We start from the raw sequence: 14,699 nt of genomic DNA, 5'->3' as shown, positions 1-14,699 counted from the left end.
AAGGGAACAGGTTTTTTTTGCAGTGGAAGCCTTGACCCCTTTGGGACCCTGAGATATAGTTTCTGAGTCAGCTGCAGGGTTTTTATAAAGAAATTTATGTGAATCTGGAACCCTGTAGTACCTATCTGGCTTAACTGGTGCAGGGGGTAAAGAATCAGGAGACAGACTGGACTCAGAAAATACATCTGGAGGAATAGCAAGAGGTCTGTGTTGAGGCACTAAAAGAAAGTCTCTGAGCCTTTTCTTGGATTCTGAATAATCTTGGCTCTCCCAGTGGAAATGCTCCCTCATGGTGTGCAGGGTTTCCCCAAAAGAATAGTCCTCAGGAGGAGAGGCTGAAGGGTAGATTCTTCAGCATAAGAGTCCTCATAGGCAGGAAGAGAATATCCCTGTTCTGAAGAGAAATCAGATGAAATAGAAACCTGATCAGAGGAATCATAGTCAGTGTCTTGCCTAGGCCTTTTATCAGGAGGGGGATGGGAACCCCTGATCAAAGTAATTAGGTCCTCGGCCATCTTAAGCATCTGTTTCTTAGGCATGGATGACTGTCCTGGAGAATGCTGTACTTGTTTCTATGTCTTTAAAGGTGTTTTAGACTTTGTCTTGGCTGCTGAAGTGGTCTTGATAGAAAGCTGTGTAGGTCCGAAAACACCCTCAAAAGCCGATGCCTGCTCAGCGGCTCCAGACCCATCTGAGGGAGTAGTTTCCGTAGGCCAAATACCGTGAGTTTCCAGAGGCCTAGTTGTCTCCACGTGGGAGTGGGAGGCGGCCTGTGGCTCTGAGGTAGTGGGTGTCAGGGGCTGCGAAAGCGCCTCACTGAGAACCGGCGACTGGTCTAGAAGAGGCTTTGTCGTCGGTTTTGGACCTCGGATGCCTGTCTTTTCCTTTTTCCTTGCGCTTTATATGAACTCCGGTCATTGGCTGTTCCAACGGCATTATATAGTTAAACCTTCGGCCAAAGTAATGGAAAGCAAAATTGTACCAATGCTTAATAGTACGTTGGTTAAATCTAGCACTAAACCGACAACTAGCAATGTCGTGGTCAGGGCCTAGGCAAGGAATACAGTAAGAATGAAAATCCTTATGAGGTATTTGCTTCCCACAAGAAATAAAATTGTTAACTTTTACTGACATCGGTCTGGAGCAAGAAAAAGTTTCCCCAATGGGGTACTTAGCTTTATTGAAGACTTCGGATCTGAAATTCAATTTAGAAAATCTCAGGAGTCGGCTGACCGGCACTTGCGAACTGCTTTTGCTTGGGCACCGCGCGGCAAGAAAGATTGAAGAAAATGGCGTCGGCTGCATCTTATATACCCCTGGCGCACTGACGTCAAGGAAGAGGTGACAGCAACCGACGCCGGACCAGGACTTTGGAATTCAGGCCGACTGCGGGTAGCCTGCCAGCAGGATAACCCAAGTGTAATGACTGCAACAGTGAAACATGATGAACATCTCGCTGGGATTTCCAGAACCACATCTTAGCCCTCTTCTGACCTTTAGGGTAAGGTCTAGAGGGAGCAGAAAAACATACTCCCATGGCAGAGAGAGTTTTGCAATCCTGTTCACACCTGGTAAGAGGCTCTTTTACCTGAAGCCCGAACAGCGATGAACCATCAAAGTGGTAAAGGAGGACTGGAAGGGCTCCGCAAATTGACAAAGGCACATCCCGAAGCATTTACAGAAGGCAACTCCTGTGCCTGCTGCCCTACTCACTCCATCTGCTGTGTAAGACATCAGCCGCATGGAGGAGTTAACTACAGAAGTCAAGGTGGCAAGATGTGAAGCTGCCTTGCCCATAGCTCCCTCAGCTGTAGGATCTGTAGGGTATCTCCCAACTCCTTTAGGAGATCCCTCTGAAGGCATGTAAAGTGGGACAAATAATTCAGCAACCTGAGAGTAAAGGCTACTGAAGAAAACATACGCTTCCCATAACTGTCCTCATACAGGACTCTTTGTTCGGCAGATGGACAGAAGAAGAAGTCTCCTCTAGTTCTTTCTTGGTGCCTGTTGCCACCACCATAGCATCAACAGGCATGCCCTTAGATAGAAAAAGCTTATAATTTGGAGCAGTTATGAATTTAATAGACATCCTCCGAACTGGTTCCATAGTCTCTGGAGAGCTACACGCCTTCCGACTCACTAAGGCCAGCAGTGGGTCAAAAGGCGGAGACAACCAAGAGGTGGAGGGTCGGGAATCAAATGCATCCAGGTACACAGACTCGTCCTCAGAAGGGGCAAGAGATTTCCAGCCATCCCTCTTGTCTAAGGATTTCCAGGATGGCTGAAAAAGAGACATCCTCGAAGGGGGACCGTGGGGACCCTTCTGAATCCTCCAAGTCTGTGTCTGAAGTCAGGGACTCAGGGGAGTCCAAATGCTTCCTCTTACATTTCCTCTTCCAAGGGACCTCATCTGAGGGGTACTCTGGGGAGGTTTCAGAAGAGGTGGGGTCACCCAATGGGGCGTCCTGAAGCATGGGTTCCCTACGCTTGGGGGGGGGTTCAGAGGCAGACACCGGCACCAAAGGAGAAGGAGCCAATGGAGCCTAGGGTGGAACGGTCTCAGAGGACAGCACACTCCTCATCACCTCAAAGATACCGCAGTTCCAGCCCGAAAGAGTCTCCAGCTCCAAAGAGCCTGAAGATATCCTCTGAACTGAGGGGATGGCTCCGAAGCCGATGTAGGAACCAAGCTCACCTGTGCCAAAGCTCAAAAAGGGAGAGTAAGGTCAGACAAGGTTTTGATGCTGCTCCTCCCCTCAGAGCCGATGAGAGAGCATCGGCCCCCAGATCCCTTGATAGACTGAGTTAACAAGGAGATTGGAGCAGTACTTGGAACCAAGAGACCGGCTGTGATCAGAACCGACAGTTCCACCACAACTTCCACACACTCCAGCACCAAACTCAAGAGAGTCAGAGAAGGAATCGATAATGATGCAGGTTGGGCTGTTTGCACGACTTCCTTATGGGCTGGGCTCGATAATAATTTAGCTAATGCCTGTGTCTTGAGAAATGTCTTCACCACCCTCTCCACATCATCATCTGAAAGACTCCTGGATGACTGAGAGGAATGGGAGGAAGACCAATGACTGCCTGCCACAGACTGCAATAGCGGAGACTGTGGAACAGACTGCACCGGTTCCAGAGAGGAAGACCTGGTTCTCTTGTGAGTTCTGACTGGCTCAGAGACTACTGATGGAGCTGCCGGAGAAAGAGCTTTGTCGGAACCAACACTCGGATCCGACAAACCTGAGGTTTTGTACTTTGCTTTGGATGACTTTGAAATTGAAGCCAACAAGGACGATGGCTTAGCGGACTTGTCCTGTTTTTTTGCTGGCTGAGTACTCTCAGTAGAAACATTGAAGGGGGCCCTTTTATAAGCCTCACAAAATCAGCTTATTTTTTTCTCTCCTGCAGGACCCGAGAACTGAAGGCATGACATATAGAACACGAGTCCTGCAGGTGAACAGCCCCTAAGCAATAAACACAGCTCGTGTTCCCGTCCGTAAGGGACATCTTTTGGCAGCATGAGTCACACTTCTTAAAACCCAAAGGTTTTGACTCTTTAGTGGAATCCTTACACATGATAAAAGACCAATACTATTAAACAATTATAATGACATTAACAATAAACTTACTTTTTTTTAGAAGGAAAGAGGGAAGGGGAAGAGCCTCTATGCTAAAACTGTGAGCTCCCCCAACCGAGGAGAGCCTCTAACTTAAACAGTTGCTCCTAGAAAGGTAGAAAAGGAGGAAAAAAAGAGAAAAGCCCTTTAACTAAACACGGGGCTGAAAGAAAGGAGAACTCTCTAAGTTAAACAGGTTCACAAGGATAAGGTAAGCCTAAAGAAAAATAATGGCCACAACATCAACAACAGCAGCTGAAAGGTTAGAAAGAGCGCTAACCTATGAAGAAAACACTCTATACTCAATATCGTACAGAATCTAATACTATATTTCACCAAAAGTTAGAAATTAGACAAAAAGAAAAAAACACTTAGCCTGAGCCAGTATTCAGCAATCTCAATGTTGCAAGCAGCAAACGAGATCTGGGTAACTACCGCTAGGCATGTTGGGATAGGGGCTACTCTTGAGCCAGTAAAAGCTCCTGAAACGTAGTATACAGCCGAGTCGGAGCCAAAGATCGGCTCCAAACCCAACCAGCAAGAACGAAGGTGAGATAGGGAGAACATAACACGCATACGTATAGCTAGCGGGGAAAAAGCCCTTACCTCATAAAACCAAGAATGCTTTCATAGGTTCAGAGGTTAATACTAGGCTACTGATCCAGAAGAACATTTGCAGCCTAGCCACAGGATCTCAAATCGTGAATATCCACAGACAAAAATAATTAATACAGAATTACAACTCATTTCAATGAAGGCTTGGCAGGCAGACGTGGGATGTACTTAATAATTTTGACCCCCATCAACAAGGGCTCGAGGAAGTAGACCTGCAGTATATTCACAAATGTCCATCCATTAATCAAAATTATGCTTAAAAGAGAGTCAGGAAGCTGCTTTTTACATCCAGGACACATTGATTCAATAAAAGAGAGATTCTCTGGGAGAGACATCGATTTATCTCACCAGCAGGCTTTATTTAATTTTTGGTGGAAATACAGATTTCTTGATTGGGTGTTTAAGGTGTTATTTGTTTTGTGGTTGTGCAGAAAGTCACATAAGACTGGATCCTTTGAGGTTCTATAGGCCAGAGGTCCCCTTTCAAAAATCTGAAGAAGACAGAAAACAGAGAAATCACTTTTAGGTGATCAGACTGTTCTGTTGAAAAAAATGGAAATTCTGCTGTCTCTCAAAGTCAGTTATATACTTAGAGTTAATGCAAAGGGGGCAGTATACTCTATTATGGGCCTAATGAGGGAGGAGTAGAGAGGGACAGTAACTTCCTTGGACCTTGAAGATACATCCCTGGTGATCAATCTGGACAGATAAAAAAATTTGTGGAGGTCAGTGGAAACATGGTGATGAAAAGAAGGGGCAAAATCTCAAAGATTTTTTTGAGAAGAAATCAGTACAACAATCAAAGCACTTTGGGATGGCGAAATGTGGCTGCTGCCCATATCACAAGTATATTTTAACTGGTAATTTGTTTGTCATTAATAGTGTCCAGTTTAGACCCAAAAAATATTTTAATTGTAATTCTATTAAAGTCATGTATTGTGCTCAGTGCCAATACTGTGAATGATTTTATGTTGGGTAAGACAGAAAGACGTCTATGTGACAGAATTCATGAGCACAGATGACATTAGAAATAAAAAGGACACCAGTGCTCTTTCCAAACATACGATGGAATACCCTGCCCACAGCTTTAAATTTTTCATTTTAGAACAATTTGTCCTGTCAGATAGAGGGGGGGGGCCCATGGACACTCAATCTGGAAAAATTTGAACTTTGCTGGCAATTGAAACTTAATGCCATGAACTGGTCTGGTTTGAATAACCAAATATCCATCACCTGTATTTTTTAAAACTGAAATCTTTAGAAAGGTGATGGCTGCAACATGTTGCCAGTACATTAGTATCTAAAAAAATACAGAAGCACATGTGTAAACTAACTTTAATTTTGTTGTAATTCATGTCAGTTTTTCTACCTGCTTGGCCCTTTACATTTTCTAAAAATCCTCTTTAAATCCTCACAAAGGGAGCATGACATCACTGAGGGCTTGGCATTCATGTGATCTAGACTGGTGTATATAAGGCCTCAGTTTTTCAAACATGATTTTATCTAAAGAAGTTTTCATTAAGAAGAAGATGAAAGTGCTTATCTTTTACTTGTTTTTATCAGCATTTCAATATTAAAGCAACCTTTTTATTGCAGATTGTGGCTCCAGGTGTACTATGTCCATACTTTTGAATTACCTTGGTTTGCAGTCTGTTTTTTGTGGATCCCAAGTTTACCTTAAATCTCCATTCCTGCTCCCTAAGCCTAAACTCACTGATTGCTCCCTAAACTGGAAATCCTGATTTTCATAATCCTAAAACTCCCCTCTCACTCCTCAGACTTAAACCTCCTTTCCTCTCCCTCAACCTAAAACTCCCCTCCGGCTCCCTAACCCTAAAATCCTCCTCTTGAAGAATGTGTGAACGAAATTCTTTTAACCATTTGCTTCAGTCAGTCAGGTGGATGTAAAAGATCCCACAGCAACTACTGAAAAGAGTATGGGAAGTTCCTTGCTTCCCTGGCCAAATTTCCCATAGTAGTATAAACACCACCTTGGGTCTCCTCTGAAAAGGAGCTACTAGCCTAGTGGGACTAACCTGGTCAACAAATAATAAATAAAACATTGTTTATTTAAGCAATAACCCATGCCTGGGTGTGGGTAATGCTGGATTTACCCATGGTTGGTGTGGTTTGGTCACGAGGGCGAAGCCCGAGTGGCCAAAGAAAGACAACCATGGGTAAATCCAGCATTACCCACACCCAGAAGTGAGTTATTGGTACTATAAAATGACATTATTTAAGAAAAAAAAATACTTACTTTTCTTAAATAATGTCATTGTACAATGCCTCCTTGCTGCCCTTCTGCAGCTGTCCGGTATTCTGCGGCAGCTCTGATGTACTGCGCATGTGTATGGTTACGGAGTACATCAGAGCTGTGTGTGGAAGCAACGGAGAAAGGAAGATCTCCGTTGCTTTTAAAAACATGTCTTGCTATGTTAAAAGAGTTTAACATAGCGAGATAGCTTTAAAAAAAAGCAACAGAGAAAGGAAGATCTCCGTTACTTTTTTTTAAGATATCTCGCTATGTTAAACTCGTTTAACATAGCGAGATAACAGCAACGGAGCTCTTCTGTTCTCCTTTGCTGTCCAACAAAAAAAAAAAGACTTATACTAATGGAAAAAGTCCGGGCAACTGGACCTTTTTTTCATTAGTATAAGTCTGATTTACAATGTGCACGCTGACCAATCAGCATGCACGTTTTGGAATATTAATGGGGGGTCATTGTATAATTGCTGGAAGGCCATCCTTGAACACTTCAGCATCTGTTTGAAGCCTACCATGACTGTTGATTGATAAAGAAGGTACATGATCAGGTTCATTAGATGATGCTGCTATTTTAACCATCAAGCATTTCAATCGTGTGTAAAGCATCAGCATACTGCTCTTCTTCATCTTCATCTTCTGCTTCTGTCTTTGACCTTCTCTGTAACTCTTGATTTTCTGCTCCCTGGAAAATAAATCTATGCGTATGAGAATTAGGAAGGAGTGTCAGTTATGGCTAATGTATATTTACTAACATTTTTGTAGTTCAGCTAATTTACTCTGTTAACTAGTACAGAGCACTAATCCAAAATGGATGAATTATAGCCAAGTGCCAAGCCTAAAGCACAAAATATGCCTATACAATAAAGCCATGCATAGTTAATGAGTAAGTGCCATACTAATATATAAACACACACATACACACAAAACTGTAGAAGAGAAAATACACTAATAGGAAGCATATAAGAAATATGTACAAGAATGCACATGTGTAATATACACTTTATGCAAAAAGCTACTGTATATTACAAAAAAGTTAAAAAAAATGTACACAGTACAAAAATTAGATAAGAAGGCAGTCCTGTCATAAAGTATATTAATTACTGCTGTTTTGTTAATGGATTCTAATGTAACTGAGATTTACATGAGTCCTGAGATGTAAGTGTACAGCTGATGAAATTGCTTATAGATAACCAGAATTCCTATTACAGAATAAATACTGTAAGATAGGAAACTTATACATTTAAGTACAATTTCATGTCTGAAAAAAAGAATAAAACAAACAACTTATGTTGCCAGTTCACAGTATTTCCTGCAGAGTGCACAAAAGCAGTACTACCTTTCCAAAGAAAATATGAGCATTAGACGTTGATGAGATTAGGACTGAATAAATATTTATGCTATGTGCAAGAAGTGCTAAAATGAATTCCTGACTCCAATAGTATACTGTGGCTTCTTTCCTTATTATTCTCCATATTTATCTAACTTGTAAGCATTATTTCTCATTCTGCACCAAGTTACTGCTCAGGCACTGAGAATGTCAAAGAATTCACAGTGTGAAAAAGCAATCACACAGTTACATAGCTTGTATACTGCGCAGAGTTATAGCAATGGCATACTACCTACCTATACTGATTTATTTACTGCCTGGGGAAGCTCATAAGGAGAATATCATACATAAATAAAGCCAAATGCAGTGTCACTAATTCATGCTCATTTGAAAGGGATGGAAGTTCTAAGAAATAAAGATGAACATGAACTGTAGCTCAAGGAGATAGAAGGTACCATTAAGAAGCAAATAAAGCCAACAGAATGGGTGAAAAGCTTAATTACTTGTAAATTAAAAAAAAAAAGAGTTGCATTTTGTTGATCTACAAGTGCATATAAAAATGATTAAAACAGAGCACTGGCCTTTCCTGACAGCTGAATAACGTGATTATAGAATGACAATCATTATGTTTTTTTCAGTAGTGGATGCCAAACCAAGGTTATTGACAGACAGATTTAGATGAAGAAAGCTCCAAATTATGCACGTGTAATAAATGTCAGTAGAGAGCTTTGCTTATTCCTTAGACTTCTATATGGTATTTTGTCAGCAACAGTGACATTTCAAAGAAGTATTGCCCACACAACTGAAGGTGCTGCAATCATTAAAAAAAAATAACTTAATAGTAAAGGGTCATCAAAAATAAGACCATGACAAGAGACTGACACAACCATCTTATAAGACAGGATAATAATATTTTAAACAATATTTACTCTTTGTTGACTGGGTTATTCCTGCTAAGCCTGTTTCTTCTTGAGGTGGTATTCATACATACAAAGGAAAGTTTGGCCACAGCATTTTCCCTACTCTCTTTTCAATAAGTGCCGTGAGATCTTTTACATCCACCTGAACTACCACCAACTCAAGCAGACTAGATTTGTTTTAGTATCTCATTCAAAGGACAACACACTTATGAGTGAGTTATCCCCCTTTATGTTGCACTGCAGTGTTAATAACTTGAAAAAAAGTTAAAGTATCTGATGTGGGAGTAGAACCAACAGTCTTCTGATTTTCTAGCATAAAAGGCAAGTGTGCTACCTCTTGAGCTACTGACACTGACAACAGTGCCAAGTCTTAATTACATGGATCATACTTTAATGTGATAGCGAATAATACAATCCAGAAAAAAAATGAACAAGGGTGCAAATACCAAGTTAGTATGCAAACTTGCATTATTAAGTTTTTTAGGAATTGTCTGAAGCAACAATGCTCTAAGTAAGTTACTTTAGCAAGCAGCAGTCTAGGAATGGTGCTATGAACAGAAAAACAGTTTTGAATTGTTCGACAAACTAGATGCAAATGTTCAACATTAAAGTATCCTGACTAGAATAAGCCAGTGTTTTTGCAAGTGAGTTCCAATAAACAAGCTCAAACTCAGGTATTAGCAGTTCACCAAACTTGCAAAGCACATTCAGAAATTGTTTATACATGAGGTACCTCTGAGACTGTAGATGGTATCAATTAATTTACACAGGTTGTTACCTGAAAAAAGAAATACAGAACTAGTAAGGAACTACATATAGATAAAATGCTGAGCAGTACATATTCAATAGATCATAAAGAGTTTCTGGAAGAAGTAGTAGAGCTTCTTTGAGTAATGCCACAGTTATCAAATACAGAAGAAAAAAACAAAAGAATTAAAGAGCTATACTGATACTGTCACAGTGATGCAGCAATTGAAAGATGTTACAGTGAAAGCCTGGAGCAAAATTCATCAGTAAGGAAAGAAATTTAGCCGTATTTTTCACTCAGGGAAGAAACAAGCTGTGGTTAAGGTTTAATCTCCCAAACTGACAAAATTACAGTTCTCAAGCAGCTGAAAAAAATACTTGAGAAGATACATGAATCACATCAGGGAATATTAAACAGCAAAAAATATTAAGACGACGATTTTTGCAAAACATGTTCATTCAGCACAACTAGTACAGAGTTGTGCCATCTGCAATGCATACAAATATTTCAAGCACGGGCATTAATGCCCTTCTAGTCTGCCAATACCCCAAAACACTTGTTCCCATAAGTATCCAGGTTGTTCTTAAAAACATCAAAACTTTTTGTTAACCCCAAACATTCCCAGGGGTAGCTGTCACTAAATGCCCTATATACCTGAATAAGATCTCCTCATAGACATTTGTAAGAGACACTGCACAAGTTCAGATATTTTAGTCTTTCATAATAACTTAGATTTTAACATCCATGGATACCCTTGGTATATTTCTGTTCTACTCTTTCCAGTTTACTCATCCTTGTTTTCCTATAGGGTTTTCATATTGTTATTCTATACTCAGGTTTGGATATAATGTAACTAATAATCAATGACTTCATAATTTTTGATTTCCTAGACTTTATAAATCTTTTTATACAACCTATAGTTCTATAACTATCATTAACCAATTGGCTGATGTGATTAGAAAAACTCATAGCTGAATCTCCCCATATACCCAGGTCCTTACATGAGTCTACGGTTTCAATCATTGTATTCTGTATTAAATATTCACCTTTCAATTTATGCCTACCAAATCTCATATGCTTAGTTTTTGATGTATTTATCAGCATATTATTCTCCTGTGCCCAAATGGTCAATTTAGTCAAGTTATTTTGCGGACATGCCTTATCTGTAACACATTGAAAAAGTTAGGTCTGAAAGATACAATTTAAACAAGTAAGGGCCTAGGACTGAGCCCTGTGGGACACCGTGACTGTAACCAAGGATTTCGCTTGTCCAGCTGCTGTATGACACTAAGCCATGCAGCTATCCATCTTATCAAGAGTACATCAATACCTAGTTGTACTAATTTATTGATCAGTGTTATGTGTATGATCCTGTCAAATGCTGAAGTTAAATCTATATAAATTACATCACAGCACAATTTTTCATTCATAGCTGTTATTATATTGTTTTAGAACATCATGTTACAGGTGGTAATAGATCTGTTTTCAACATATGCATGCTGATATACGGTTTCAAGTTCCAACCTATCCAGTTCTGACAATAACTTATCCAATATTACCTTCTCCATTATTTTCCCACAACAGGAAAGTAGATTTAAGGGTCTATATAACTCTGGGTTTGTCATATTCCCCTTTCCCTCAAAAACAGGTTTAATAAGTACATGTCTCCAATCTTGAGGAATCTCCCCATATTTATATGACCTAGTGAATAATAGATATAATGGCACTCTAAGTTCTTGCTGAAGTATTCTCAGGTCATTTTTACTAATTCCGTCTCCTCCCTGCACTTTGGATCCAGTTTGCGCAGTTCTTTTTCAATAATTTGATTCCAGTATCTGTGGTTACCTGGATGTTGCTAGGACAACTTACCACCCCTTTTGTGGAGCCAAACTATTTTGCATACAATTTTGTAAATATGTGTATAATCTGTTGTGTCTGAGAATAAATTTTAGAACCTGCACAGAGTTTATCAATTTGTGTGTCTTTACTCCTTCCACATATTATGTATCTATACAATGGTTTCCTATTATGCTCAATATCTTTATATTAATTGTATTCAAATTTTTCTTGATCTTGTCTCACAATATGCTTAATCTGTTTGTCCAGCTTATTTCAGTTTTCAAGTTGTAGTTCGACCTCTCTTCCATTTCTTATATTTTTTGTCTTTCAACTTAATCAGATATCTTGTTCTTACATAAATACATCCGCTTGATGTTGTATGCCTAGATCCTGATGTTAAACATTTTTTTTTTATTTTTTGCACTCAAAACAATTTCTCTTTCAAAACTTTCCACATTCCATCTGCAGTTTTTCCAGTGAACACCTCACTCTAGTTAGTTTTACATAGTGAATGTTTTGCTTCCATATAATCTGTAATTAACCTTGTGTGCATTGGCTTAGATTTCTGTTTGGCAGAATTATCTAGCAACAAATTAACCTTTATAATCCCATGATCACTGCACATTCATGGTGGTAAAACTTGACTTGAAGTTACAGTAACTTCCTTGGGAACACAAACAAAGTCTAGTATGGTCTGTCCCCTGGTAGGTTTTTTTACAATCTGAAGCAATTGTTGTTCCTGAATATACGCTGCGAATAATTTCCTTATTAACATTGTAGAATCAATATTATACAATGACCCCCAATTAATATTCAAAAACGTGCACGCTGATTATCCTTCGTGTCCTGTGCAATTTTTCTCTCGAAGCTGGCCTTAGACGATTTTATGAGTGCCCGTATTTTTTGCTAATACTGATCAGAGATACCTTCCCTTTTTGGGATTTTGCTCTATCATGTAGTAGCTTCCTCCTTCTATTGTACAGTTTGTTTATGGCTGGGGTCCACCAGACAGGACGTCTGCCTTTGGAGGATTGGGTCTTGGTTTTATTTGGGATTGCATGATCCATGCATTCCTGAAGGTGTTCATAGAATGCGTTTATAAAGGATTCTGCGGTCTGGGCCGTATTTTCCACAGGCTCGAGGGCTTTGAAGGATTCCACCTCGGTTTTGAGGAGTGTGAAATTTGCTTTACAGAAGTTTTTCACTGTGGTTTTCTGGGCAGGGGGTGGGGTCGGGATGTGAATATCCAGTGAGATTAGCTTATGGTCTGATCTTACCAGTGAGGGATACACTTCTGGTCTGGAGCATACAGTCCCCATGTTGGTGATGATCAGGTCCAGTATGTTTTCCCCTCTTGTGGGAGTGGTAACAAGTTGTTCCATAGCATTTGAGTTTATAAATTCTAGGAACCTTTGGGCTAGGATGTTGGAGCTAGAGTAATGCTCCCAGTCTATGTTTGGGTAGTTGAAGTCGCCCAATATAATGGTGTTTGGAGAGACCTTCATATTTTCCAGTGTTCTCAGGAAGGCCGAGTGGGTTTCCTGGGTTTGGGAGGGTGATCTGTAGCAGGCTATAAACTGGAAGGCAGTTTTACCCACTGTTAGTTGCACATGGATAGTCTCTGATGCTTCGTGCTGTGCCACCAACCTGGAGGTGTAGGTATCTTTGACGAATATTGATACTTCCCCTCCTTTTGTGGTTCGGTCCAAGTTTTGGGGCTGAAAAGCATGGTATGAGGTATAACCTGGTAGTGCTGGGGTGCTCTCGGGAGCCTTGAACCAGGTTTCTGTTACTGCACAGATATCGATGTTCTCCATGCTAAGGAGAGTTTTGAGTGTGTGCATCTTGAGGTTTAGACTTCTGGCATTGAGTAGCATTACTCTTAGTTTCTTATCCCTTGTGATATCTATGGAGGTGGGTTTGTCTTTTGAGCCTTGCCTAAAAAAGGCACTATGGGAGAAGCAAGAGCCTTTGCCAATATCCGAAAGCCCAGGGGTGACAGGTGCAAGCCGTTCCTAGCGAAGCATCGTGGCTTGTCGAGCATGTCATCCCAGGCTGACAGGCATTGGATCCCCTTCAAATGACACCATTACTTAAGCCAATTGTTGAAATTGATCATCTTGTCTTCATATTGTGGCATCATTCTTGGTGAGGGTAAGATGCTACTCAAGGTCAGGGTCATACTGGCCTGGGCTACATGCTCAGAGAGCTCCTCTATGTCTCTTTTCATGTAGTCCAGGGAGGTACGTCTCAGGTCATTCACACCAGCATGGACAATGACCGAGTCATATTTGTACTTGCCTTGGAGTGACCTGAGTGCTTGTGTTATGTGGCAGATCCTAGCGCCCGACAGGCAGCTCACCGTGATCTTCTCCTTGTTCAGCCTGGTGAGCGGGACATCAGTGTGCCTGATGATAGAGTCACCTATTACAAGTGTATCAGGTGTGTTGTTTAGCCTTAAGGGCTGTGACTGTTCGGCACACTGGCTTTGTGAGCTATGTGTTGCACGTGTTTTGTTTTGGGGTAGCGGTTGCTTGGGTGTCTGCTTTGGAGGTCTCTGCTGCTTAGACAGATTTTTATTTAGAGCCTCCAAGTAAGTATTTGTGTGTTTATGTGTTTGGTTTGCTGTCGTGGTAGGTCTATGTGAGACTGGAATTGTAGTGAGTGTGGTTTCCTTCTCCTCCTGACTGGTTACGCCAGTACTAAGTTGAGAGAGCTTAGCCTCCAGTTTGGCTATATGGTTGCATCTCTCACGTGTTGGAATTTGTTGGGAGGAGGAGAGGGTTGTCTGTGTACATGAGGCAGTTGTAACATTGCCTCAAGATTCCCAGATTCACCAGCCGGACCGGAGAGGAGATTGACAACTGACCTTTGGACATGCTAGAATAGTATTGGGAATTCCTTTATAATTGAAAAAAAGGGCCAATGGGGACAAGGTACTCAAGGGGAGTTTGTGAGGGTGTAGTGCTTTTAATTTTTTAGTGCTGACTTATATAATTGCTTTAGTGAGAAAGTGCCAGGTAACTTAAATGCAATGTGTTACAGGTAACTTAAATGCAAAAATGACAAACAGTAACTTTCTTTCACGTGAAACAAGGAAATAAGTACAGTAAGCAATGCAGATATCACTAGGGATCCACAGAAGCGCTGAAAAGCCGCGTTTTAGGTGGAATTAGTGTTTCAAGGAAATAAGCAAACAAACAACAAGCATACAAACAAAGCTAGATTCAGCAGGCCTGGATCTAGTCTATGCTACAGCAAACAAGGTGTACCAATTTCAGTAAGAAACAGTTCAAATATGCAGGCACTATAAGCCTTTAACTAGAAAGTCCTAGCTCAGAAGGGCAGAGTCCAGCTTCTC

General features: G+C 40.7%; 1 protein-coding gene across 2 annotated transcripts in view; it reads right to left on the bottom strand.

Annotated features, from left to right (window-relative positions):
- Positions 1-14,699, bottom strand: part of LOC122802910 (nectin-1-like) — a 2,017,182-nt gene that overhangs the window by 471,251 nt on the left and 1,531,232 nt on the right. Inside the window, exon 9 of one of the 2 annotated variants that reach the window (XM_044072732.1) lies at positions 6,904-7,186. The exons of the other annotated variant lie outside the window; for it this stretch is intronic. Within the exon in view, the coding sequence (XP_043928667.1) occupies positions 7,076-7,186 (111 nt within the window). The 3' untranslated portion in view covers positions 6,904-7,075. Of the gene's footprint in view, positions 1-6,903; positions 7,187-14,699 lie in introns of those variants that run through there. 2 annotated transcript variants of the gene reach the window in all.

The sequence above is a fragment of the Protopterus annectens genome, chromosome 5.part0, assembly GCF_019279795.1.
Source record: "Protopterus annectens isolate FY-2018-M chromosome 5.part0, PAN1.0, whole genome shotgun sequence".
Classification (NCBI taxonomy): domain Eukaryota; kingdom Metazoa; phylum Chordata; order Ceratodontiformes; family Protopteridae; genus Protopterus; species Protopterus annectens.
This window is presented reverse-complemented; position numbering and strand designations above follow the sequence as displayed.